Source organism: Penaeus vannamei, chromosome 27 (assembly GCF_042767895.1).
Source record: "Penaeus vannamei isolate JL-2024 chromosome 27, ASM4276789v1, whole genome shotgun sequence".
Lineage (NCBI taxonomy): Eukaryota > Metazoa > Arthropoda > Malacostraca > Decapoda > Penaeidae > Penaeus > Penaeus vannamei.
In genome coordinates, this window is record NC_091575.1 from 29,784,304 (window position 1) to 29,811,803 (window position 27,500).

At 39.3% G+C, this 27,500-nt stretch overlaps 2 protein-coding genes across 7 annotated transcripts in view; one reads left to right on the top strand and one right to left on the bottom strand.

Moving 5' to 3' along the window:
* LOC113811240 (RING finger protein nhl-1) overlaps positions 1 to 11,875 on the top strand; it is a 19,416-nt gene extending 7,541 nt beyond the window's left edge. For 2 of the 5 annotated variants that reach the window (XM_070141161.1, XM_070141165.1), the window contains 13 exons: positions 478 to 548; positions 842 to 947; positions 2,129 to 2,186; positions 3,980 to 4,548; positions 5,048 to 5,210; positions 5,523 to 5,564; positions 6,295 to 6,377; positions 7,805 to 8,042; positions 8,513 to 8,642; positions 9,148 to 9,377; positions 9,502 to 9,708; positions 9,811 to 9,971; positions 11,157 to 11,875. In XM_070141161.1, coding sequence (XP_069997262.1) covers positions 478 to 548; positions 842 to 947; positions 2,129 to 2,186; positions 3,980 to 4,548; positions 5,048 to 5,210; positions 5,523 to 5,564; positions 6,295 to 6,377; positions 7,805 to 8,042; positions 8,513 to 8,642; positions 9,148 to 9,377; positions 9,502 to 9,708; positions 9,811 to 9,971; positions 11,157 to 11,318 — 2,220 coding nt within the window. In that variant the 3' untranslated portion in view covers positions 11,319 to 11,875. The remainder of the gene's footprint in view (positions 1 to 477; positions 549 to 841; positions 948 to 2,128; positions 2,187 to 3,979; positions 4,549 to 5,047; positions 5,211 to 5,522; positions 5,565 to 6,294; positions 6,378 to 7,804; positions 8,043 to 8,512; positions 8,643 to 9,147; positions 9,378 to 9,501; positions 9,709 to 9,810; positions 9,972 to 11,156) is intronic. The other 3 variants (XM_070141162.1, XM_070141163.1, XM_070141164.1) reach the window with 3 other exon arrangements.
* A 2,708-nt stretch (positions 11,876 to 14,583) lies between these two features.
* Positions 14,584 to 27,500, bottom strand: part of LOC113811216 (uncharacterized) — a 20,408-nt gene continuing 7,491 nt past the window's right edge. Inside the window, exons 1-4 of one of the 2 annotated variants that reach the window (XM_027362898.2) lie at positions 24,632 to 24,734; positions 16,895 to 17,097; positions 16,002 to 16,174; positions 14,584 to 14,910 (exon numbers count right to left, since the gene is read on the bottom strand). In XM_027362898.2, the coding sequence (XP_027218699.1) occupies positions 14,832 to 14,910; positions 16,002 to 16,174; positions 16,895 to 17,097; positions 24,632 to 24,644 (468 nt within the window). In that variant the 5' untranslated portion in view covers positions 24,645 to 24,734 and the 3' untranslated portion in view covers positions 14,584 to 14,831. Of the gene's footprint in view, positions 14,911 to 16,001; positions 16,175 to 16,894; positions 17,098 to 24,631; positions 24,735 to 27,500 lie in introns of those variants that run through there. The other variant, XM_027362899.2, reaches the window with a different exon arrangement.

Here is a 27,500-nt window from a genome sequence, read left to right on the forward strand (position 1 = left end):
TATGCATCTACATTCCTGGGGGCTTAGTTTACAAAAGGTTGAAAAATAAGAAGGCTGGATCTCCACATGGAGGTGCATGGCCTGTGACTTTTTCATACTGTTTATGGTCTTGAATCGCATAGTCCAAACCCAGCACTTCAGACTCAGTCAAAAACATGGTCATCAGATACTTTACATCTTGACACCTGGGTACAACTGGTTGAAAAGAGGAGGTAGAAGGAAGGCCTGTGAGATCCTACTAAGTAGATGAATAAAAGGAGAATTCCCGGGGGTGATCAGGTGCTTTTTGTTGTTTGAATACTGTTGTGTGATAGAAACCAGTATGATCTTTGCTTAGAACACTCAGCATGCAGAGAGAGATAGAGGTACTAAATGATAGTTAGTATACCGTTCAGTTAAAAATCTCTTTTCCGATTGGCAGAATTAATTTGATAGTAGGATATACACCACTATCCTTATAATGCTAGTGTCCCACAGGATGAATATCAGCCAGATTTCGAAGAACGTGATGACACCAGTGATGTAAACAGTAAAGCCAATAACATAAGGTAAGCAATTACCAGTTTTTGTATTGAATTTACGGGTAATGTTTTGAGGAATCAAATGTATCTTTATGTAGTTTCAGCCATTTTGTTAACAGTTTTAGAGAGAGATCTTTACCAAATTATGATTTGTTAAAAACTGATTAGCATTAGAAATCCTTTTCGGATATGGGAATCATGAAAAAATATATGGAAGATACATTAACTACATTTTGTTGAAATACTTATTTACTTATTTATTCTTATTTCATGTTAATGTTCTTGTCTGATTATTTTTATAATTGTTTTCCTTCTTGCAGGGCTACTATTCCCTCACCAGAAATCATGAAGGTGAGAATGATATTACAGGCAGCCAAAGAAGAAAATGATGAAATTGATGGCAAACTCCGACAGAGAAAGCAGCAGGTAAATTCTCCATGCTTGTGGTGTGCTTGATATTGGTTCAGCTCTGGAAGATTGGTTTCTACTACTACTGGTTTCATCTCGGGGAGGATTTGTGTGGATTGTGATGAATGGCTGCTGCGGGTGAAGTGGTGTTGAAGCTGGAGTTCTATGGAGTGGGAGGCCATGGTTGTCCTCAATATGGAGTGGGAGGAGACCATGGTTGTCCTCAATTTGGAGTGGGAGGGAGTGGGAGGAAACCATGGTTGTCCTCAATATGGAGTGGGAGGGAGTGGGAGGAAACCATGGTTGTCCTCAATATGGAGTGGGAGGGAGTGGGAGGAAACCATGGTTGTCCTCAATATGGAGTAGGAGGAGACCACGTTTGTCCTCACTTGCTGGCTGCCAAGTGTGAATGAAGCCAGAGTGTGTGAGGGAATCAGGAACCAGGAGAGCCTGGATGTTCCATGACCCAACGTGGGTTGTGTGTGTAGTGTGGTGTGCAGGTTGGGGGCCATGGCTGCTGTATACCCTATCAAGTCTAGCAAGCTTGAAGTTTTGGAACTTTTACAGTAGTTAATGCATATTGCCTTTAGTATTTGCTCCTCTCCCAGAAGGCAGATTTAGGAGTAAAGTCTCGGCGTTAGTTTCAATACTTTCTCTCTTTTAGAAGGCATATTTAAAAGTAAAGTATTTGCATTCTAAGGTAATTTAGCATGCATCAGTCTATGCAAGTTAGCTGCATTAGACATAAGTGAAATGGAGTAGTGGTGATGTCTTGTTTGGTTAAGTGGCTGTCATCCAAGGTAAATCATCCAGGGTAAAGACCGCCGGATTCAAATTCCTGTCCTGAATCATCACGCTGTAGTTACTAAACTCTGTCCAGTATCAGGGGGAAAGAAAAAAAAAAGGAAGAAGGAAAAAAATGAATTGGCTACACACCATAGACTCTTAAGTACTTTAGATAAAAAAAAATAAAAAAATTATAAGGTGGCATAAATCAATACGAAATATAGTTTATAATTCCAGACTTACGTTAACACAAGTATTAAGTGTCAGCTGTTTAAAGTAAAAAAAAGGCAAAGTGGAGTACTCTAGTCTTGCCTGAAAATGAGAGAGAATAATTCTTCATTTTTATCATGTCATGTGTATGTTATGGATTGTCTTGTCAAGATGTTTTCTTTTTTCTTTTTCTTTTTCTTTAGGTTGCTATAGCAGAGAGGCAGACAGCAGAACTATGTGCAAAGAAAAGAAACAAGGAAAGTGAGTTGAACCTTTATCTCTTGTTTTGTACAGCTACAAACAGCGTATGTTATCTTTTGTATTAGACCCACTAGTGATGGTCCATTTGAAAGCCGATAATCCCAGTTTCTGGGCGGTATCAAAATCGGCGTGAGGGCCAGTTCAGGAACCTGTCCACGCGCTGGAAAGCTCAGATTTAGTGTTTGTTTTTCCGGGCGTCACATGTGTGTGACACCCAGCGTAAGTGGGTTAACCTTTTATCCATTGAAGAATTTCATAAGTTCCCTGAAGATGTTGCCAATCAGTTGCTGATGAACTGTATGTGATTTTTCATGTCTGTTTCCCTTGAGTGTTTATTTATCTTTTATTTTATTTGTTTCTTATTTTTATTTATGATTTTTTACTATTATTATCATTATTTTTTGATAATTGATACCTTTAGGGTATATATTTGCAGATGAATTACTCCAGAGACATGAAAATTAGTTCCCTTGCGTATGATATAATCAAATCTTAACCCATACAATCCAGATGACATGACCATCATGTCATGAAAAAATTTGGCCTGAGGATTGGATGACGTGAACATGCCATCATGGGAAAATTTGGCAGTAGGCTTGGGTCAAGTGAACTTCCCATTGTGAGCATTTTAGCTGAAGACCACTATTATGGAAGAGTCACCATGAGTGCACAAACCTCTTGTAGGGTGATGATTAGACTCATTTAGTGTTTGGGAATGGCTTTTGCATTAATTCCATCAGTATGTAAGTAGGTTATGCACTGTCCGTGAGCCATGACTAGAAGAGGGCCAGCTCCTTGGAGGATGCCGTTTTCATGCTCAGGATCGTATTCCTGGCTGCCATGACTGATGGTGCAGGTTGTATTACAGAAAATTGTATGTTACAAAAAATGTTTTTAAAAAGGCCACAGACAAAAAAAAAAGTACTTATTGTTCTTATTCTTGCACTGAGTTCTGGAATACCTAAAGAGATGACATGAAATCTGTGCAAGGAGAACAGTTTATTAACATCTGGATAAAGCAGATCTAATGACAAATACGGACATTAGAAAATGGCAAAACAACTAAAAACACTTGTGTAGAAAAAAAAATATATATTGTAAACAGTGTGCTCACATGTGCCCGGTCTACAAATTGCACACCCATCAGAGTGGCTGATGTAAGCGTAATGTCTGGTTTTTGGGTCATGTGATGGCAGTGAAGCATCTGGATCCAATGGGTTGATATTTATAAGCTATAAACATAATGAGACACTATGTGTTGTAGGCATGTATGTTGTGTGTCTTGTGCATATAATGCACCTGAAATACTGGAATTCTATTGTATTTTATGCCATACTGTCATGGATAATACAACAAGGCAAATGGAAGAAGAGAAACAGAAAGACAGACAAATAAAGAGCTAGGGAGACAGAGACAAAGACAGACAGACATTGTATGGTGTCATATTACTTCCTAAATTATTCTCAGCTGTTAGAGTGTTGGTGATTCTTGTTGATGATTATGCTTTGCAGCTTTTATACATATGGTAAAATAACCCAAGGAGGGTGATAGTAACTCCAAACATCTTTGCTGCAGACGAAAAATTACTTGCTCTTTTAGTTGGCATAACTAACAGAATGTTAATTTTAGCTTTGGGAGAGGGGTCCAGTTTATGGTTTTAAAATGCAATTCAGTAGTAGGTACTATGTAATGTCAAATAGTGATGAGATTTATTTATTAAACTTCCTTTTTTCTAATAATCTTCAGATGAGTTGTCCAATATGTGATATGATATAATGTTGATGGTATTGCAGGTATTGAACAATGGAGGATCAAGGAGAGTGCACCTGAGGAAAGTTGGAAGCATGACATGTACCACCAGATTTATGATAGGCATTCTAAGCTTGAAGATCAGCCTGCAAGCAGAATCAGTGCAGAAGAACTAGAGGAGAGCCTTTTGGAGTATCCTGAACATGAAATGCCTGTGAATGATGTTTTTATGGTACCTCAGTATCCTGTAGAAAAGGCTTATGTTGGATCGGTAAGTATGGATAGAGATCTGGTATCCAGAAGTGAAGGAGATATGACTTTGTTAGCTGACCCAGGGGTGCAGACAGAGTTGTACAGTGAACAGGATGCAGATGACCTACCAAGCCCACTGAGGAGACCTCTTAACTTTGGAGAAGGGGATTCAAGCAATGTGGAAGACGCACACTCAGAGTTCAGCACTTCCCTCCAGTCCCTTGAAGCCAACAAGCCTGCTGAAGCCTTGCCCACACCTCCCCCTTCTGAAAAACCAGGAAAGTATGTCCGACGAAGACCAAGTCCGAGCACCAAAGTTCCCCTTAGGAGACCAAAGTGTGCTACTCCAGCTTTACAAGGGGTAAGATTTTGACTATTTTCACATATTCAAGAAATAATTTATAATTGGAGTTATACATTAAATTTTAGAAAACCAAGATGATCATTTCAAAATCCAGTTTCAGATTTTTTTCTGGTTTAATTTGATTTTCTTCTGAATTATTTTAGAAACTTTGATTGGAAATAGCAACTGTTATCTAGTAATGCATGGAAATGTAAAAATGAATAAAAATATTTGTGGCAAAACAGAAGAGAAGAGAAAAAAAAAGGGTGTTCTGAATGTAAAATAACTGGAAAGTCTTTGATTATTTCATGTACACTGTTCATTTACTTTGATGTAAATTTTTGCCCGGTTTGTTTGGATATTTATTTGCTTGAATAAGTAAAATTTATTTTTTGATTCAGGTGTAATTTACATACACTTCATACAGATTCAGCAATATTTAATTTACCTTGATATTTGTGTATTGAAAGAAAATCAATAGTTAGTCTTGCTGATAACTTAATTTACTTAACATTAGCAGCCCACACTACCAGAAATCTTGAATGAAGAACTGGACAAGACTTCTGACTTTCCATCCAGCAGTATATCTCAGGCAATGAAGGAGCATGACAGAGAAACGGAGCTTCAATTGGCAAGGACCTGCTATCCTGGAGAGCACATTGAACATGAATTTAATCCAGGTTTGTTTGTGCAGTAGTATTTTTGTTCTTAATGTTCTTTATTATCATCATCATTATTATTATCAGTGTCAGTATTTTCATCATCACTTGTCATCAGTTTCATCAATCATTATCATATTATTGTTATTATTATTTTTTATCCAGGTCATTTTTACTCAGTCCTCTTTGGTTTTGCTTTTCTTTTCTTTTCTCTTTGTTTGCTTTCTTTCTTTGCTATACTAAGTAAAGAGAAATTACCGAAGTGCAGCTTTCACCTCCCATTCCTGATGAAAGAGCTTTTGTGATTGTGACTCAGTCCGTGTCTCTTACCAGCAGATGTGAATGAGGAAATTAGCAAAAGGGAAGAATCACATGGTAAGTGAACTTCGGATTGAATCATTTTGAAATGCCTATGTCACAGAGCTCAGTCCAGGCTCGGGTCATCTGATGTTGATATAAGAAGGCTAGGGAGTGAGTGAGTGAGTGAGTGTGTGAGAGTGAGTGAGTGAGTGAGTGAGTGTGTGAGAGTGAGTGAGTGAATGTGTGAGAGTGAGTGAGTGAGTGAGTGAGTGTGTGAGAGTGAGTGAGTGAGTGTGTGAGAGTGAGTGAGTGAGTGTGTGAGAGTGAGTGATTGAGTGTGTGAGAGTGAGTGTGAGAGTGAGTGAGTGAGAGAGTGAGTGAGAGAGTGAGTGTGAGAGTGAGTGAGTGTGTGAGTGAGTGTGAGAGTGAGTGAGTGAGTGAGTGTGAGAGTGAGTGAGTGTGTGAGAGTGAGTGAGTGAGTGAGTGTGTGAGAGTGAGTGAGTGAGTGTGTGAGAGTGAGTGAGTGTGTGAGAGTGAGTGAGTGAGTGAGTGAGTGTGTGAGAGTGATTGAGTGAGTGTGTGAGAGTGAGTGTGTGAAAGTGAGTGAGTGTGTGTGTGTGTGCGTGCGTGTGTGCGTGCGTGCGTGCGTGCGTGTGTGTGTGTGTGTGTGAGTGTGTGAGAGTGTGTGTGAGAGTGTGTGTGAGTGGGTGAGTGTGTGTGAGTGTGTATGAGTGGGTGAGAGTGGGTGAGTACATATGTGTGTGAAAAGAAAAGAGACTAATTTTTTTTTCTGTTGATGGTACAGAAGTATGCAGAAGTGTGGGGAGACCTGGAACTACAGCAAAAATGATGAATGGACTTTCACAAATACAGGCCAGATTAATCCAGGTAATTCTTTGGGTACTTGGTGTAAATTAATGCATGTACTATGCTTGTAGCTTATGCCAAGGCTGTCCTTAGGGATCACTAATATTTTGTCAGCTGCCATGAACTGAACTTGACAAGGGATGGATTCTGATGTGGCCCTTTTTGTTTTCAACTGCTACTTATTTTTAGTTTTTATAATGCTGTATTTATCCAATCATCAAATTTTCTTTTAAGTGCTCCTTCAGTGCAAATTCAGTTTCTTTTATGCATTGGCACAGTGTTAGACCTCTTTAGACCATTAGCCTGCTGGATCTGGGTACCTTGTAGTCTGCACATGGACCAAAATTCGGGCAGTAGGCTTATTAAGGTGGGAACTCTTCTGGGTGCGTGTCTTGTAGGCCTGGCCCAGACAAACAATCCTCTGTGCTATGTTATTTACTCTTGTTCTATATATGCTGTTTTGCCATTTTCTGGCTTACAGATGGTATACCTTCCAACCTTGTTTAAGGTGGAAATATGCAATAGCCCCTTCCTAATGGTCCACAGCGTCCATTCTCTATCCAAATGCTCTGTCATCCAGATCCAAAGGGCAAATTAAAAACTTTTGTTTTGTATTTTCCTCAAAAATATTGTTTGAGCACTTCTAGTATGATAGCACATTCTTCCTAGTGAAGTGCCTTTCCCCTTGTCTAACGTAATCTTTCCCTGTTATTACATCCTGTCTTGCTATGCAACTTCCAGATGAAAACTCACTTTTACCAGTTCCAGTAATATATCTTTAGCATGATTTTGATTTCATACTTACCCATTGAGCTAGTTTTGCATGATGTTCAAAACTTTCTTGAAACCATATAAGGGCAGGTTAAAAATTTTGCAAGTGGATATGATTGCGGGTTTATTGGCACACATTGACAGTTTTTGTTTGTATCTGGCATGTTTGGCAGTTTGTGGACAACAATAGACACCTAAAAGCTTTCATTTGATACAATTTTTAAGAATTTAAAATTTTTGAAGGCTTACCTTCGCTTTAGGTGTTATTGCCTGAAAGTTTTACTATAGAAATTATACTGCTACTATTGGATAAGAACAAGGTTCATCTGATGAGCCGACGGCATGGGAAGGGTCATGATTGATGCCATCCGCTTCTTTGTCCACAACAGCCATGGCATGCACATGTATGCCACCCGGCGGGAAGTGGTTAATAGTCACCTGACTTGTAAAATGTCTGAAGCTCAAGGTATTACTCATAGAAAGAGGTAGATCTGTCTTTGTAGAGTGACAATGAATTGCAGTTTATTGAGAAGAATGGTATTGTCCTTTATCATGTCATGTGCAGTGAGCATAGAATAATAATGATATTCTGTTTTGATGCTATTTAGAAGTGTTTAATGTTGCAAATTCTATTCAAGAATGAAACTCAATTTTGGATTTTTTCTTTCTATTTACAGATAAGTAAAGGTGTTTTACCTGATAAAAAACTAGAACTTGAAAGAAATGATACAGAACACTACAGAAATGAGGAAACATACAAGGTGATAGAGGAGCAAGAGGAAGTAGTAGAGGAAGTGGAAGATGTGATAGAGGAAGAAGAGGTAGTGGTGGAAGAAGAAGAACTAGTGGAAGAGGAGGTGGTAGTGGAAGAGGAAAATCTGGAAAGGAATGGTTTTCATACTTCTAACAATAATGGTAACAAAGCTAGTCAGTTTTAAGGACTCATTGGTTCTGATATATTTAATTATCATCAGAAACATGTAGTTTATATGTTCTGCATATGTTACTGGTATGATCAGATGAAGTATGAAAGAAAGGAGGAAAATTGTAACATAACATTTATTTGTACATAAAGAGAAGTCAGTATGTATGTTTATTGCATATCCTGACATACCAAAGCTTTCACTTTATTTGAAAAAACGAACCTATCATGCACTTTTTTTTTTATAGATTTATGGTTCATTGCTGTCTTTGTTAGCACATATATATTGCATAAGTATTATAAATCTGCAGATGCTGCATATTTTTTAAATTTTCAGATTTTAGTAGATGTGGCAGATGTGCCAGAATTGGTGTATGATAATCATAGGTATTATATTGCCATTAGTATTAGTATATTTTTAAGAGGCTTTTCTCGTTCACATTGCTTTCCTCCCTGATTTTAGATGACGGTACCATCTCCGCGTCATCTGTGGTATTCCTCATGAACTATCTTGAGGCTAAGATCGTATTCAAGGCGTATGCTCCGAGCAGTGATCCCTTAAACAAACCCATTGGTATTGCTCAGTTGGAAAGGTGAGTCGGTTTGATCCTGTTTCATATTACTACTTCCTGCAGCTTTTGTGTGCCTGTGTATCCTTGTGTGTCTGGATGTGTGTACAAAGATCATGACTTTTTTTCTTTTTTTTTACAACTCTCAAGATTATAGTAGTGACATAATTAGTATGTCATAGCTGAGTTGAGTTTTTTTTAATCATATATGTAGTACAAAGTTGGTAGTGAAGAAGGAAAGTTCCGAGCCTGAGATTTAAAGAATATTCACCTAAAGAAAGTTCACATATTGATTGACTTCCAGAGAGAATGAAAGGGGCAGAGAGGGAGGGAGAGAATAAAGATGAGCATGCTGAATGAAAGAGAGAGAGGGAGAGAATGAAGATAATCATGTTAAATGAGAGCGATAGAATGGAGAAAGATTGAGTAGTGAGAGATCATTCATGGTATATTCTAATAGAGAAGGAGAGACAAAGCTTGGAGAGAGAGAGAAAAAAAAAGATACTTAAAAGATGAGTCTTGCTTGCAGCGGCCATATCATCGTGGCAGATACCTTTAACAACCGCATGATGCTGTTTGACGAAGCAGGGAAGGTTCTTGGCCCTTTCTATTCCTCATCTTCCTTGTACCATCCTTCTGCTGTGGTGGAGCTCGAGCATGGTGGTTTTGCTGTCAAGGACAACAACAGCATTTCTGTCTTTTCATCTGAATTTGAGTGCTGCAAAGTCATTGCAAAGGGAAAGTTGAGTCGACCCTATGGTGAGTTGTTTATTTATTTATCTTTATTTTTTATTTACTGTTGTTTTTCCTTTTTTAATCACTTAATCACAATCACAAAAATAGAGTACACTGTGGCTTTATATTGTGCATTTTTGCCACTCAGGTCTAACCGTGAATGCAGAGGGCCTGTTAGTGACTGTCGAGACCAGCCTGACTGGCAATCTGACCATTGTCACCCTGAATCCAGGCTCGGGCAATGTGGAGTCAAGGGTGAAAGTAGACTTGGGTCTGAGTAGCCATGCCAAGAGTGAGAGCAAACCGCGCTTCATTGCCTGGCAGGGAGAGCACAGGCTTTTAGTTGTGGATCTTGGTGGGTGTTCAAGAGATTTGATTGGAATTAGTGTGCATAGTTGAGATAATTCCTTTGTTCATCCTTATGATGTTCATCTTTTGCCTAATGTTTCACCTACAGGCCTGAACTGTGTTTACATTATAGACGCCTTTAAAGGGGTGGTTCTGAAAAGGTTTGGGGAATATGGCCAAGGGCGAGACCAGATGCATGACCCGTCTGGCATAGTCTGCGATGGGGATGGCTTCATTCTCTTAGGGGATAGCCGAAACCATCGCATACTGGTTGGTATTATTATTTTGATGGTATTGATGGAATAAATTACAGTTGTAGGATTATTTATAGATGTATTTAAATAATTGATTCCCAACATTTTTCATTATGTGGCCCTTAACCAATATATGATAATCTCCATGTCCCCATGCAGTGACTCATCTTTTCAGAATCAAGTTTAGTAGAGGTGAATGGTGTAATGGTGTCAGTAGGTGTTGAACAAGAATACTTTATAGAAAGATTCCAGTGTATTGATATGTAAGAGATGATTGTATGTAGGTGCTGTAGTCAAGATCAAATTTACTTTAATTTGGTATCATAATTTTCATATTGCTCCATGGTTCCCTAGAAAGTACCTCATGGGGGCCATGGTATACTAAATTATCTCATCTATTTTTGTATTTATCTATATATTTGTAAATAATTTTCTATCTATCTACCTATCTCTGTTTGTCTCTGTCTATCTGTATATCTGTTGTCTGTCTGTCTATCTACTTATCTGTCTGTCTATCTACTTCTCTTTCTGTTTATCTACTTATCTGTCTATCTATATATAATTTCGGAATGTATTAATAAATAATTACCTTCCATGAGAAGGACTCATACCTCTGCCAAGAGTGAACACACAACCTAACAAAAGAATAGTCCAACTAGGATCATACTAGTGATGTGTAGATTACCTATCTACTCCTACTAGAGTAATGTGAGGGAAGTTTGACAGGCATTTCCCATGGGCACTTGATGGATTTGATTCAGAAATTCAAATACAATGTCAGATGATCTGCGGTTTCTATGCAGGATGGAATAATGCAATTAAGTATTGTTATATAGATAAGTATAGATAAATAAATACCCTCTATGACAAGAGTGTAAAAGAAATTAAGAAAATAATAAGAAATAAGGTGAAAAGAGGTCTGTAAATTACAATTGAAATTAATTGAAACTATGGTTTCTTATAGGTAATGACACACTTAATTCTATTAAATTTTTATTAACATGGAAACTAGATCAAAGTTTGTTTAATCTGGTACTAATCACAGTTGATATTTGCATGATCAGATGCAAAATAGTTGTATTGTGTTATCCTTTATTTTTTGCAGTAGCCAGACATCACTCAAGTATAATGTTGATTATTATCATCTTCTTAGTGTGTTGTTTCGGGAACTGACACACTCTTGAATTTTTGGCTCCCATAGATCTATGACCCAGATGGTCGGTACATCTCGGTCTTGGAAGTAGATGTGCCTGTTCGCCGTCCCTCTGGCTTGTACCTGACCTCGAGTGGCAATCTGCTCATACTCAACTACTGGGAGAATTCTGTGGCAGCCTATCGCTTTCAGGAGATCGGGGATGTTTAAGTAGGAAAAGGAAGACGATGAAGATGATGATGATGAGAAGGAGAGAGAGAGGAAGAAGAGAAGAGAAAGAGGATGAGACTCATTACAGTCTGTATGATTGTTTTTTTTTTTTTTACTTTTTTTGCTTACAAAGCATTAGAGGTGATTTGTTGGTTACAGAAATTTAGAGTTATGATATTTCGTTTTGCAAAGAATTTGAGGGAAATTTATTTTTATGTATGTAGTTGAGCAGCATTGATTATTTTGTTGAATTTTGTTTGGGGTTTATGTTAATGGAAAATTCATTCTTTGTCAGATACCCCGTAGTACCAAAGGTGTCGTGATCATATGTTTTATTTTTTCTGGTTTGATTTGGTAGAGTTGTAATACAGTTATCATTTTATTTGTTGCAAATGCAAAGTAAAGATATTTACTTTTCAGACAAAAAACACTTTTTTTTTATTTGCTTCAAACTACCTATAATTATGTAGCAGTTTTGGGTTTTGTTATGCATTTCCTTCGTGGATCTTTTGTTACAAAAACTGTGATGTTTTAAAATAAATTTTGTACAAAATCTTTATTATGTGTATCTATTAAGTTGACCTTATTTGTAAGAATCTTATAGAGTTCCTTACGGATTTTATGGTTAATGATAGTGCCCCATTCTGATCTCTTGGTGGAAATGTAGGTTTATTTGGTGATTTTCCCCCTTATAATTTACTCAACTTAGTAGTGTGTGTTTAACACATTCCTGTTATATACTGTTCCTCCTGCAATGTATGTCTGGTTATCTCATTGACAGTTAATGTCAAAAGTAAGTTCTAAGTATGGGTACCTGCATTTTCTCAATTTGCACAAATGAAGAACTTCTTCTTCTTCTTCTTCTTCTTCTTCTTTCTTCTTCTTCTTCTTCTTCTTCTTCTTCTTCTTCTTCTTCTTCTTCTTCTTCTTCTTCTTCTTCTTCTTCTTCTTCTTCTTCTTCTTCTTCTTCTTCTTCTTCTTCTTCTTCTTCTTCTTCTTCTTCTTCTTCTTCTTCTTCTTCTTCTTCTTCTTCTTCTTCTTCTTCTTCTTCATGCCTGTTATGTACCCACTCCACAATATTTTCATTAGGGTCAGCTGGGGTGAGCATTTGTGCAGCAGGCAACAGTGTGCATGTAGATACTGAGAAATTTGCATTTATATGCCATAGCGCATGCCATAAGGTTTTGATGATTTCCTTAGAATACTCCTTTTTATATTAATGTATCATATAACCCCATTTAATCCCGTATTATATTAACCCCATTTAATCCATGGCAGTATTAGTGTACCCATTTTGTAGCCCATGTTAGGGTTGGTGTAATTCTTTTAGTTCATTGAATATCTGTTCTGACGAACTAGTTTTAATTGGTATCATATTCATTTTAGAAAGAGATTGTCTTGTAGAGTTATTTGATGGTGTGTAATTGCTACTTGACAGTAGTATGTAGGAGACAGTTGAAATTCTTATAATTTCCTACATATTTTTTTATTCATGTTTTCATTTATAATATCTCATCTTCCTCCCTTCCCTTCCTGTTCCCTTTTACCTCCCTCTTCTCTTGTCTCTTCCTATTTCTTCTACCCTCCTTCTCCCTTCCTTTCTCACCCTCTTCTCTTGTTCCTTCCTGTTCCCTCTTCTCTCTTTCCTGCCTAACGTTTCTCTTTCCTCTTCTCTCCTCTTTTCCTGTCCCTTCCTGTTCCCTCTTTCCTCATCCTCTCTCTTTTCCTGTCCCTTCCTGTTCCCTCTTTCCTCCTCTTCTCTTTTCCCTTCTCCCTCCTTCCTCTCTCTTCCCTCTTCCCTCCTCCCTCCTTCCTCTTTCCTCTCTCTCCTCTCTTCCCTCCCTCCTTCCTCTTTCCTCTCTCTTCCCTCCTCCCTCCCTCATTCCCTTCTCCCTTCTGTCTCCCTCAATCTTCCCTTCTCCCTCCCTCTTTCCTTTTTTTTCTCCCATTCCCCCCTACCTCTTCCCTTCTCCCTCCTCCCTCCTTTATTCCTTCTCCCCTCCTCACTGTCCCTCCTTCACCCGCTTTCTCCTCCCTTTTCTCCCTCCTTCATCCTCTTTCTCCTCCCCTTCCTCCCTCCCTCCTTCACCTTTTTTCTTTCTCCTTCTCAACATCTTCCTCTTTCTTTAGCTCTTTCTCCCTTCCTTCTTCCTCCCCTTCCCCCTCTTTCTTTCTCCCTCTCCTTCCCCCCTTATCTTTTTCTCCCTCCCTTACCCCTGTTTCTTTCTCCCTCTACCCTGCCCCCTCCCTCTTTCGGTCTTCCCTCTCTTTTCCCATTTCCCTCTTTCCCTCTCTTTGTTTATTATATTGACTGTGTGTTCCACTTCCTTCTGGCCTTCATTCTAAAGCAGACTTCCAAAATAATCCTAATAAATTTCACGTTGGTAATTGCAAGTTGCAGCGCCCACCCAAGAAACGAGATTAATGTAACCATTAACCTTTTTTCCTCCCATCATCGGTTTATGAATGGTCAATTTATTTTTAAACAAAGGGAGGTTGAAGTGGAAAACGTCATCTTCCCAACCCCCCCCCCTCCTGCCCTCTCCTCTCCCTTCGTTCTACTGCCTCCCCCCTCCCCCCTCCCCCTTCCTTCCCTCTCCTCCCCCCTCTCCCCCTCCTTCCCTCTCTTCTCCTACCCCCTCCTCCCTCATTACCTCTCCCCCTCAATTTCAAACGCGAGGAGGTTAAGGCGGACACATTATCCAAACCGCAGTGTTGACAAGTGGTTGATGGTAATGCGTATGATCTCTAATAGCTCGCCAGGTAAGACGTCGGCCTGGAGGTCACCGTGCTAGGTACTGTTATGAGGGCGCGTGGTACGAGGAACCTTCTTTCGGGTGGGCGTCAGGCTGCGGGGTGTGGAGGACAGAGATACACGTGGAAGTGTTGATAAGGAGGTGATTTTCGGAGAAGATAGTGGGGATAGAGTGGAGGGTCAGTGTTTTGTGAGTTAAGTAGGGTTGGGATTTGTAGGAAATAGGGTTTTGAAAGTGGGTTGGGTGAATGGAATGGGAAGTGCTCTGCGTTATCTGATGTATGGACTTCATAGATTTTTAGAAAATGAGGAAAGTTATTTTTTTTATCTAATGTGGTTGTAATAGGTGTGTTGCTTGTTGTAGCAAGGATGTAATAATTTTTGTTTGTAAAGGGACTAATTACAATTTCTGTCTCCATGATTTGATAATGTTTTGAAACAGTATAACCGGGTGGTTAGAATTACGGCATATAATTATCCAAATATTCTAAGGTAAATTAAAAGAATACATGCAATATGCTTTTATTCAAAATTTTATAAATACAGCAATAACAATCACAACAAGAAACAACAAATTAATCCTAAAATCTCAACTAGATTCAATGAGTATTATAAGGTATCATCAAGAGCAGTACTCCATGGCACGTAGTATCGATCCTTTCAAAACTACAACAGTGATCGGTGGTGAGAGAACGTGTTATGTCGCATAACAGGCCAGACATCGCCAGTGTTGTAGGGAAGGCGGGTCAGATCTCTTCCTATTCTTGGAAATCCGTGTGGTCGAGGGCCTTCTGCACCGCGTGCCACACCGCGTCGATGGTCGGGGAAAACATCGCTCTGTGGGGCAAAGAGGAAGGGATGGAAGGCGGTGTTTATGTTTGAGACTTTTTTTTCTTTTTTTAATAGCAAGTGTAGGTGTCCGTTTTTTTTTTTTTTTTTTTTTTTTTCGCTGAATATGCGTACGTACTATGACGTGTTTGGTCCTTTTTTTTCTTTTTTTTTTAGCAAGTATAAGTGCCCGTTGTGTTTTTCGTTGAATATGCGTACGTAAATAGTGTAAAAGCATCAACGTACAAATACCTGCTTTTGACATAAAATACCTCTCAAGCGGAAAAGTTGGTTACGTTTTTCTTCGTATTTGATTTTAAGCGTACATATACTCTCATTTCTTTTAGTCATGCCAAAGCGTGCAATTTTGCGTTTAGATGAAGGGCAATTAGTTCAAAAGAGAATGATGTACGAGCTTAATCTGGGTCATTTCAGTGTTTGTATAATGTTTCGTCTCGAGATGAAATACCGACACTTCAAATAAGATGTTTTAACAGAGTTGAACAAAAACAATTTAAGCGCCTTTTTATAACTATCATTTTGACTCGAGTTTCGGCACAAGCGTTTCGATGAATATTCTAAGAGTAACATGAACAGTTCAAGAGTTCATTTAGCCCTCTGCGCCGTGATGAATGCCATATCCACTGTAACTTTAATTTATTGATTGTATTTTCACAGATGGCTCCACAAAATACGTAGTCACGAGGGAGTCAATTACTAGGCCTACCCAACTCACCAGTTTCCCCTTTGTTTTTTTTCCGATAATCAAAATAAAGATCATAATGTCAGTAATGATACCAGTATTAGTTTTAATAAAGTCATGTTCGGCTAATAAATGACTCCTTTAGTGATCTGAGCACTTATGGAGCCATGTATGTGCGACAAAATTTACAGTGAACAGTACATCTACCCACGTACATAGGGGATACTCTGCCTTTACCTCTAGACGCAAAACCACCTTTAAGTACATTATCAGTCGCTTACAAAACAAAAACAAAAACAATTCGGGGTCATTTGGGGATTTGCATTTTCGAAAACGCCCGCCTGCCCGCCCACCAAGCAAGCAAGAAGACAAGCAAGCAAGAAACCAAGCAACTTACCCATCGAAGCTCCTGCCGGTGGGGTTGAGCAGGAGACCGCTCACGAACGTCGGGATGGTGAAGAAGATGAGGAGCAGGATTCCCAGGGCGACGATGGGACCCGTGTACAACGTGATGACGGAACTCACAGCTGGGAACACCACGTCGAGGTTCCAGTTAACGGGGTTGAGGATCTGAGGAGGAGGAGGAGGAGGAGGAGGTTGAGGATGGAGGTTGGGGTTGGATGCTGTTGCTCGGTGTGGTGGGTTTCTGGTCTTTTTTGGAGGAGGGGGAGGGGTAGGGGGAGGGGCAAGGAGGACTGAAGGAGGATGAAGGGGAGGTGCAAGGAGGAGGAAGAGGTGGAGGAGCAGCAGCAGCGGAGGAGGAGAAAGAGGAGGGACGAAGGAAGAGCAGCAGCAAAGGGGGATGGAAATTAGGATCACGAGAAAGAGGGAGGTGGATGAATATGTGGAGGAGGAGTGAAGGAGAGTGGGGGGGTAGAAGCGCAGGATGGTGATGCGAGAAGTGAAGGAGGATGGGGAAGAGGGCAAGGAGAAAGTGCGGGCGAGTTTGTATGGAATGGATGATAAATCAAAAGATTGAGTGAGGAAAGAGGCATAGGTATGGAACAGGGAAATAAATCAACAGCAAATAACAGGGAGGGGGAATCACTGGCTTTGGTCACCTCGAGGAGTTTCTCTTTCTACCTCTTTACGGCCCATAACACCATTTCTCTCTCTCTCCCTCCACCCCCCTCTCTCACTCGAAAGAGAGAGAGGGGGGAGAGGGGGAAAAGGAAGGGGGGGGGAGAGTGAGTGAGTGAATTGTATCACTCAAGGAAGAATAGATCATAGCAAATAATCACATAAACAAACACAGAAAAAAATACAACCCCAAAATAAAACTAAACTCACATTGACGAGCTGAGAGAGCTGGAGCTTGTACCACGTGATGAAGTTGTCAAGCACTTTCTTGTTGGACTCATTCATCCACGTGATGTCAAACGGGGACTTTCTTTGATTAGTCGATTTTCCCTCGACCTTCTCCACCTGCTTCTCCGCCGCCGCCGCCAGCGCCACCGCCGCCGCCGCGACAAGTGCGAGGAGCATTACGTTCCCTGGAAGCAAGTACCGTGAAGGGGGTAGGTAGGTTAGCCAGGGCGGACGTGAGATTCGGTTCGTGTGTGTGTCTGTCTGTGTGTTGATTTATGGAGTGTGCGTTACCATATGGTTTTCATCTTTTTGTATTGTGTGTTACGTGGTTTACATGTCTGTCTATTTATGGCGCGTATGTCACCCTGTGGTTTGTGCTTCTATCTACTCTATGTAGTGTATATTACTCTATGGCTTATCTATCTATATACGGTCTGTTGTGTGGTTTATATAGGTCTATTTATAAAGTCTATGTAACAATATGGTTGTCATCTCTATCGTATGTATGTTGCTTAGTTTACATCTCTGCCTATTACAATATGGTTTTCATCTGTATGTATGTTGTGTGGGTTATATCTCGGTCTGTCTGCCGATTTATATAGTTTATGTTGCCATATGGTTTTCACGTTTCTATCCAGTGTGTGTTTGTTGTATGGTTTGCATGTTTATATCTGGTGTATAAAACTTGGTTTATCCTTCTATCTACTGCATAATTGTACACTGACTTATGCTTCTATCAATATCTGTTGTGAATTGATCTAGGTTTGTCTGTCTTTATATTGTTTCTTTCATCTATACATGTTTTTGGTTTTATATACTCGTTACCTTGTTTTTTCATCTAAATTTGCCATTTTTGTCATTCCATCTATTTTGCAAACTCTTTTTGTCTTCCTAAATATATTTGCTATAGGATATATTTGTAAATCATGTTTTGCCTTATTGTCTACATGTTACTAGACCGATGAACTTAATTAAACAAATGACTTATGCAAACAGTCACTTCAACATAAATTTCTTAAAAGCACGATGACTGAAACTAACCATAGCTTAGATAAATTACCTTAACAAACGACGCCTCAAACGATAGCCTGAACAGTGATCTACGCATAAACAATTTAAAACTATATAAACAAATGAATACTCTAAAACGATGACTTTAGCTTAAATATTTAACAAACAATGAGGTAAACAAATAACGAATGATCCAAGCAACAACAACGTAATTTCAACATGACAAAAAAAAGATTATTTAATATCTTAAAAGTAATGACTGATGACTCGAACATAAATCGTAAAAAGTCAAACTATATTTTTCTGGAGCTAAGACCTATATATAAATAAAATCAAATTCAAATATATACTGCCAACAATAAAACAATGTTATACGTAAAAAAAAAACTATAATAGAAAAAATATCAGAATAAATTAAATCAATTATATTAAATTAAGTACGTAATATGCCATAGGTGACACAAGAAGAAAGAAAACATTTATGTTATTATATTCCCATTAAAATATGTTGTTACTCCATGAAATTAAAACTGAATTGGACTGCAAGCTTATTCTGTTAATGTGACTTTGTGTGAGAGTTTATTATTACGCATTATTACATATTTAATTTACTTATTTCATTTACCTCCATATTACGAATTTAATGTACCTCCATATTACGAATTTAATGTACCTCCATATTACGAATACAATTTACCTCCATATTACGAATTTAATTTACTAATTTCATTTACCTCAATATTACGTATTTAATTTAGTAAGCGTGTTTGTCTCTGAGAGTAATTTCTGCGCAGGACGTAAAGTGTCTTATGTATGAAATCACATACCGAACGTTGTATAACATGGGTGTGCTTTTGTATTTTTTTTGTCATGCAGGAAAGAAAGATTGAAAAAAATACAAACTGAAAACCGCTAAGTTAAATACGAAAAGTATAACATGAACACAAAAACGAAAAACGAAAGTAAAAAAGCAACTGGAGACAGCTAAGTAAAAATGAATAAATCAATAAACAGAGAACAAGAAAAACGAAAGTAAGAAAAACAAAAACAAACCAAGACCAAACCTTAAGACAAAGAAGTAAAACAAAACAAACAAACAAACAAGGAAAGTCAATCACAAAATACCAATCCAAAAAGCAACAACAAAAAAACAAGGAAAGTCCTAATCACAAAAGACCAATCCCGCCCCCGCAAAAAAAAAAAAAAAAAAAAAGAAAAAGAAAAAATATATATGGAACAGTATCTCGGAAAAAAAGTTTCTCCCTGACCGCCATCGCTAACCATATACACTCGAGGTACTGGGTGACCAGCTGACCCAGATGCGGCGTGCAGGCTGACGTCACGACTTGACAGCCATCAGGAATAATTTCAGGAAAGGCTCGTACCATTTTTTTTCTTTTCCTCTTCCACGCCCGCTATCATTACGTACCATTTTAAAATACGTGGGAATAAGGGTGAAACTTCTCTGACGTGTGACGGTTAGGTATGTCATTCTGTTGACTCCGTGAGGTTGCAAATGATATTTATTGTGGGAGTTTGGGTTGAAGTTGAACGGTAATTATCGCCGGGGAATCGTAAACAAAACCTTCTAGTGTTGGAAGTCTAGTCATGTCTGTCGTGAGAACAGATGTAAATTTGCAAGAAACGCCTAGTAATAATAGCAATAATAATAATAATACGAATAGCAACAACAATGATAATAATAATAGCGATATTATAAAACGAATAGCAATAATAATAACAATAATAAAAAGGATAATAATAATGAAATTAATAATATCAATAACAATAAGAAATAATAATAATAATAATAATAATAATAATAATAATAATGATAATAATAACAAAAATGATAAAGATGGTAAAAAACGGATTTAGGATTATTATCTAACACCGTTTACAAATCACCATGCCGTAGCGTCCAACACACCGCATTATATAACCTTAAGTAATTTCAATAAAGTACATTCTTTATTTATTTATTTATTCTAAATTTATTGAATTTGCTTAGGGCTATATAATGCCCTAAGCAGATTTAATAAAGTACGTTCTGTATAACCTCCCCCAGTCATTGAGCTGCAATGACCTACATTTGTATTACACCGAAACAAAGAAACGTAAAATATTGCTCAGTAACCAGTAATTACATTAATATCAATTACCCCATTTCTGATTACGGACTGTTATCGTCACTAATCAACCAGAAATATACCACAACTGATAAAGTAATTCAAATTCTGGTACAACTGATGACATAATTCTGAATTTGGTACAACTGATAAAATAATTCTGAATTTGGTACAACTGATAAAATAACTTTGAATTTGGTACAACTGATAAAATAATTCTGAATTAGGTACAACTGATAACACAATTCTGAATTAGGTACAGCTGATAAAATATTGAACCGTATTCATGTTGACAAATGTAGAACAGGTATGAATTAGAATGAATATCTTCACAAAACAATGTATGTATTTGACCGGTTTCGATTATATCTTCGTCAGAAACACCTGTATTTCCGACGAAGATATAATCGAAACCGGTCAAATACATCCCTTATATTGCGAAGATATTCATTCTCATTCATACCATTCCGATAAAATAATACCGAATTTGGTACACCTAATAAAATAATTCAAAAAATGATACACCTAATAAAATAACTCTAAATCTGATCTAAAACATAAGAAAAGGAAGGAAAGGAAGAAACGAAAAAAATGATACACCTAACAAAACAATTCTACATCTAATCTAAACCAGAAGAAAAGGAAGAGAGAAACGAAAATAAAAAAGATATCCCTGCGGCATCGAGATAGAATTCTGTGTCCGTTATAGCTGTATTCCTTCCTTCGGGGCTGGACGTAAATGCTACTCTGGAGTCTCAGCTGTTGAGATAATTTATAGAGGGAGAGAGAGAACGAGAGGAAACGAGAGAGAGAGAGGGGGGGAGATGTATAGAGAGATAGAGAGAGCGAACGGAATAGTTACAGTAAAAGAGAGAGAGAGAGAGAGAGAGAATTCGAGAGAGAGAGAGAGAGAATTCGAGAGAGAGAGAGAGAGAATTCGAGAGAGAGAGAGAGAGAGAATTCGAGAGAGAGAGAGAGAGAATTCGAGAGAGAGAGAGAGAGAATTCGAGAGAGAGAGAGAGAATTCGAGAGAGAGAATTCGAGAGAGAGAATCGAGAGAGAGAATTCGAGAGAGAGAGAGAGAATTCAAGAGAGAGAGAGAGAAATTCAGAAATTCGAGAGAGAGAGAGAGAGAGAGAGAGAGAGAGAGAGAGAGAGAGAGAGAGAGAGAGAGGGAGAGAGGGAGGGAGGGAGAGAGAGAGAGGGAGGGAGGGAGAGAGAGAGAGAGAGAGAGAGAGAATTCGAGAGAGAGCAAGAGAGAAAACGAGAGAGATAGATAGATAGCTAGATAGATAGAGAACGAACGAGCTCAGGGAATGAAGGGAAAAATAGAGACCGAAACTTCTGAAAGCCAAAAGAGAAATAAAAAAGAGAAAAATAATAACAATAATACAGACAAGAAACTCGACACACATACCAACACACACCAATCGCTAATCAAATCGAAAATCTCATCAGACAATAAACCGATTCCAGTTACTCCAACATAACATAAACCTACATATAATTAACAAAAAAAAAAGGTCTAATTACCCTGTTCTGTCGTTAACCTTGTTTAGAGTGCGTGAAATTCCCTTTATTTCGGTTACTGTGGAACCGCTGGGCGACTCCACCTAACCATGCTCGACCACAGTCAACCGAGAAAAAAAAATCTGCCCCACAATTTAAATTAATTTTTTTTTTTTTTTTTTTTATAATGGTGGTTGGTGCTTTGATTACATTTGTGTTTGATTGTGCGTTTGTTAACCTAGCTTTTTTTCTTTTTTTTAATGTGTGTATGTGTATGTGTGTGTGTGTGTGTGTGTGTGTGTGTGTGTGTGTGTGTGTGTGTGTGTGTGTGTGTGTGTGTGTGTGTGTGTGTGTGTGTGTGTGTGTGTGTGTGTGTGTGTCTATATATATATATATATACATATACATATGTATATATGTATATATATGTTTATTTGTGTATGTATATATATAAAATTCTATATATATATATATATATATATTTAAGTATTTATCTATGATTCTTTCTTTTTCACCTCTCTCCCCCTTTTCTTTTATGCACACATTTATTCTGATCAATTGAAAATTTTCACTTGTGTCAAATGCAGTAGAGTGATCACGAAAAAAAACATAAGTTAAGACGTTTCTTGTTAATGATCTTAACATTCAAATGATTACTTTTAAAAGAAATAAAATATTCACTTTTTCGCACCCATCACGAAATCAGGAAAATCATGATTATGTAAATTAAGCTTAAATACAAGAAAAGTTTCACATTATTTTCTATTTCCTATATTTAATTCTACGTATTTTTTTTAATTCTTAAAATTTACATGCATACATGTTTAGCCATCATTAGCATAATAATTATATCTTGCAAATCGTCTGCCTGATATACTGTGTTTAGGTTAAATTAATGATAATTTGCGACATGAAATATGCAGATCTATTTAATCATACAAGAATCCCTCAATTCAATTTACTTCCCGGCATAATTAGTGGCTTATAACTAGCAAATTATTCAATCATATGCATATCTCTTCAATTATATGCATATCTCTTCACTCAATTTATTTTCTGATCATAATTATCAAATAATGATTATGATTTATTCAATGCTATGTTTATCTCTATACTTCCAGATACAATTAGTTGATTATGGAGGGGAAAAGAGAGAGAGAGAGAGAGAGAGAGAGAGAGAGAGAGAGAGAGAGAGAGAAAGAAAGAGACAGAGAGAAAGAGAGAGAAAAAAAGAAAGAGAAAGAAAGAAAGAGATAGGGAACAAAGAGAGAGAGAGAGAGAGAAAGAGAGAGAGAGAGAGAGAGAGAGAGAGAGAGAGAGAGAAGAGAGAAGAAAGAAGAAAGAGAAAAAGAGAGAGAGAGAAAGAGAAGAAAAGAGAGAGAGAGAGAGAGAAAGAGAAGAGAAGAAAGAGAAAGAGAGAGAGAAAGAGAAAGAAAGAGAGAGAGAGGGAGAGGGAGAGAGAGAGAGAGAGAGAGAGAGAGAGAGACAGAAAGATAAAGAAAGAAAGAAGGAGAGAAAGAAAGAGAGAAGAAGAGAAAGAAAGAGAGAAAGAGAGAGAGAAAGAGAGAGAGAAAGAGAGAAAGAGAGAGAGAGAGAAACAGAGAGAGAGAGAAAGAGAGAGAGAGAGAAAGAGAGAAAGAGAGAAAGAGAGAAAGAGAGAAAGAGAAAGACAGACAGAGAGAATTATGCCCACCAAATATATTCAGTTATACGCCCCTCTCTCTAATCTATCTATTTACTGACACAGTGAATTGATTCTAAGCAAATCTATTTAAATCTGTTAGCATCTCTCTCCACGTCAATTATTTCCTCACATAATTAGCGGATTTTTCAGTAGACAATTTACATAATTATACGGATATCCCTTCACTTCATTTAATTTCTGACATGAAAAGTGGATAGCAATTATTTCCTCGCACGTCCAATCATATAGGCCTATCCCCCAGAGATAATATAGGCCTATCCCCCAGAGATGATATAGGCCTATCCACCAGAGATAATACAGGCCTATCCACCAGCGATAATATGGGCCTATCCACCAGAGATAATACAGGCCTATCCACCACAAATAATATAGGCTTATCCACCACAGATAATATAAGCCTATCCACCAGAGGTAATATAGACCTATCCACCAGAGAAAATATAGGCCTATCAACCAGAGATAATATAGGCCTATCCACCAGAGATAATATAGGCCTATCCAACAGAGATAATATAGGCCTATCCACCAGAGATAATATAGGCCTATCCAACAGAGATAATATAGGCCTATCCCCCAGAGATAATATAGGCCTATCCACCAGAGATAATAATCCGCTTTTCAAAAAAATCCGCTATTTTTTTTCCCACGAACCGAACGAAATATATATTTTTTTCCAATCGCTGTTTTATTACCACACGAACACGAGATAACGAACGATAATTGTAGGTGGTGTTAATTCGATTCACATTTCGTATTCCGAGGAGGAGGAGATGAAGAAACAGAAGGAGGAGGAGAAGGAGAAAAAGTACAAGACGAAGAAGTAGAAGAAAAACTAAAAGAAGACGAAGAAACAGAAGAAAAAGAAGAAGAAGGAGGAGAAAAGTACAAGACGAAGTAGTAGAAGAAAAAATAAAAGAAGACGAAGAAACGGAAGAAGAAGAAGAAGATGGAGAAAAAGTACAAGCCGTAGAAGTAGAAGATTAAAATAAGAAAACATTAAGAATGAGAAATCGAACCAGAAAAAAAAAGAATATTTAATGATTGAATTTTCAAACAAATCAACGTGCTCGAACCAGAAAAAAAGAAGAAAAAAACAACAATAATCAACCGAACCTGAACCAGAAACAGAAAATAAATAAAAAAAACCCCTTCCCACATCCCCTAGCAGAAGCCAAAACGAAGAAAACTCAAACCGAACCAGAAACAGCAGCCAGGAAAAAAAAATCCCCCCATAAATAAAATAATCTTCCTATCCCTCCCCCTAAAATAAAACAAAGAATAAAAAACCAACCCTTCCCCCATCCACAGTAACCCCCATCCACAACAGAACCCTAGCAGAACCCCCAAACGCAGGGCCACACTCACGGGACGTCGCCATGTCGAGATAGAAGAGAGAGGAGAGTACGTGGGAGACGGTCCTGTGAGTCGGGCACTCGAGACAACACTGGCCGGAGCGAGCGAGCTGGCCGCCCTCGCCAACCTCGCTGCGGAGAGAACGGGTGGAGGAAGGAGGAGGAAGGGGTGGGTGAGGGGGGTGGAAGGGGGTGGAGGGGAGGAAGGGGTAGGGGTGGAAGGAAGGGGTGGGGGTGGAAGGGGATGGGGTAGGGGTGGGGGTGGAGGGGTGGGGAGGAGGGAGTGAGGGGAGGGATGGGGAAGGAAGGGGTGGGGGTGGGGGTGGAAGGATGGGGTAGGGTTGGGGGTGAATGAGGATGGAGGAAGAGGTGTGGGGTGGAGGGGTGGAAGGGAGAAAGGAAGGGGTGGGGGGTGGAAGGGAGGAAGAGGATGGGAGGAAGGGAAGGTGGGTGAAGGGGAGGAGGAGGATGGGCTGGGGGTGGAGGAAGGAAGGGGTGGGGAAGGGGTGGGGGTGGAAGGAAGGGAGGAAGGGGTGGGGGTGGAAGAGGAAGGGAGGAAGGGGTGGGGTGGAAGGAAGGGAGGAAGGGGTGGAGGTGTGGAAGGAAGGGAGGAAGGGGTGGGGGTGGAAGGAAGGGAGGAAGGAATTGGAGGTGGAAGGAAGGGAGGAAGGGGTGGGGGTGGAAGGGAGGAAGGACGGGGTAGGGGTGAGGGGTGGAAGGATGGGGTGGAGAAGGAAGGTGTGGGGTGGGTGTGGGAGGTAGGAGGATGGAGTGGGGGTGGAGGAGGATAGAGGAGGGAGGAAGAGGTAGGGTGGGAGTGGAGATGGAAGGGTGAGGGGAAAGGAAGGAAGGGGTGGAGGAGGAAGGGGGTGAGGGGGGTGCAGGAGGAGAAAGGAAAGAAGGAAGGGGTGGAGGAGGAAGGGGTGAGGGGGTGGTGCAGGAGGAGAAAGGAAAGAAGGAAGGGGTGGAGGATGGAGGGGGAGGAAGAGGGAGGGGGAGGGGTGAAGAAGGGAGGGAGGGAGGAGGAAGAGAGGTGGTGAGAGGTAGGGAGGAGGGCGAAGAAGAAGAAGAAGAGGAAGAGGAAGAAGAAGAAGACGAAGGAGGATGGGGAAGGGAGTGAGGGAGGAGGATGGGGAAGGGAGGGAGGGAGGAGGATGGGGGAGCAGTGATAGGGATGTTGAAGATGTAGAAGTAGAAGAAATAGCAGCAGGAAGAGAAGTCAAAACAGAAAAGTAGAAGGTAGAAGAAAAGGTAGAAGAAAAGGTAGAAGTACCTACCTCTCATGCCCGTTTACTCACCCCCCCCTCCCACACTTACACCACTCCTCCCCCCCCAACTACACGTGCACCTATCTACCACTCCCCCCCCACACACACGTGCACCTATCTACCTCCCCCCACCCCCCACACGTGCACCTATCTACCGCTCCCCCCACACACGTGCACCTATCTACCACTTCCCCCGCACCCCCCCACACACGTGCACCTATCTACCACTCCCCCCCACACACACGTGCACCTATCTACCACTCCCCCACACCTCCCCCCCACACACGTGCACCTATCTACCATCCCCCCCACCCCCCACACGTGCACCTATCTACCACTCCCCCCCACACCTTCCCACACCTCCCTCCCCACACACACACGTGCACCCGTCTACCACTCCCCCCCACACACACACACACCTGTCTACATGAATAACATGAATAATTCTTCCTCTTGCATAATTAACGAGAAAGCTGAAGAGCCGAGGAAAAGCGTATTATTTTCATGTACGAGTTATTAACATTAACTGAAAGAGAAAGGCAGAGACAGAGACAGAGACAGATAGGTAGATAGATAGATAGATAGATAGATAGATAGATAGATAGATAGATAGATAGATAGATAGATAGATAGATAGATAGATAGGTAGGTAGGTAGATAGATAGATAGATAGATAGATAGATAGATAGATAGATAGATAGATAGATAGATAGATAGATAGATAGATAGATAGATAGATAGATAGATAGATAGATAGGTAGATAGATAGATAGATAGATAGATAGATAGATAGATAGATAGATAGATAGATAGACAAAGATAGGTAGATAGATAGATAGATAGATAGATAGATAGATAGATAGATAGATAGATAGATAGATAGATAGATAGATAGATAGATAGATAAATAGATAGATAGATAGGTAGATAGATAGATGGATAGGTAGATAGATAGATAGATAGATAGATAGAGATAGTGACAGAGACAGAGATAGAGACAGATAGATTGCTAGATAGAGAGAGAGAGAGAGGTTGATATAGAGACAGAGACACAAGCCAGACAGACAGATAGATAGATAGATAGATAGAGAGACAGAGACAGATGCATAGATAGATAGATGGATAGAGAGAGATAGATAGATACGATAGATAGACAGAGATAAATAGATAGATAGAAAGAGATAAAGACAGAGACAGAGACAAATAGATAGACAGAGAGAGAGAAGGTGAGAGAAACGGAGAAAGGAAACAGAACAGAAGAGAAGGAAAGGAAGGGAGAAGGAGGCAGAATCCACACCCGTCTGACGTAACAGTCCTGTGGTCTCGGATTCGTAGATGTCACGATGTCGTTGTCATTGTCATGTGATGAAGTAATTAAACGCATTTTCTTAAAAAAAAAAAAAAAAAAAAAAAGAGAGAGAGAAAAGAGAAAAAAAGAAAATAAGAAAAAAGAGGTTTATGATCTTGGCTGCCGCTGGGTGGGGGGTGGGGGGGTGGGGGGAGGCTGTGAGTTCGTTTATGTTGCGACACATTATCTTCATTATTGGCGTCACCATCTTCATTAATTGCATCATTATCTTTATTACTTGCATCATTATCATTATTAAAGATCTG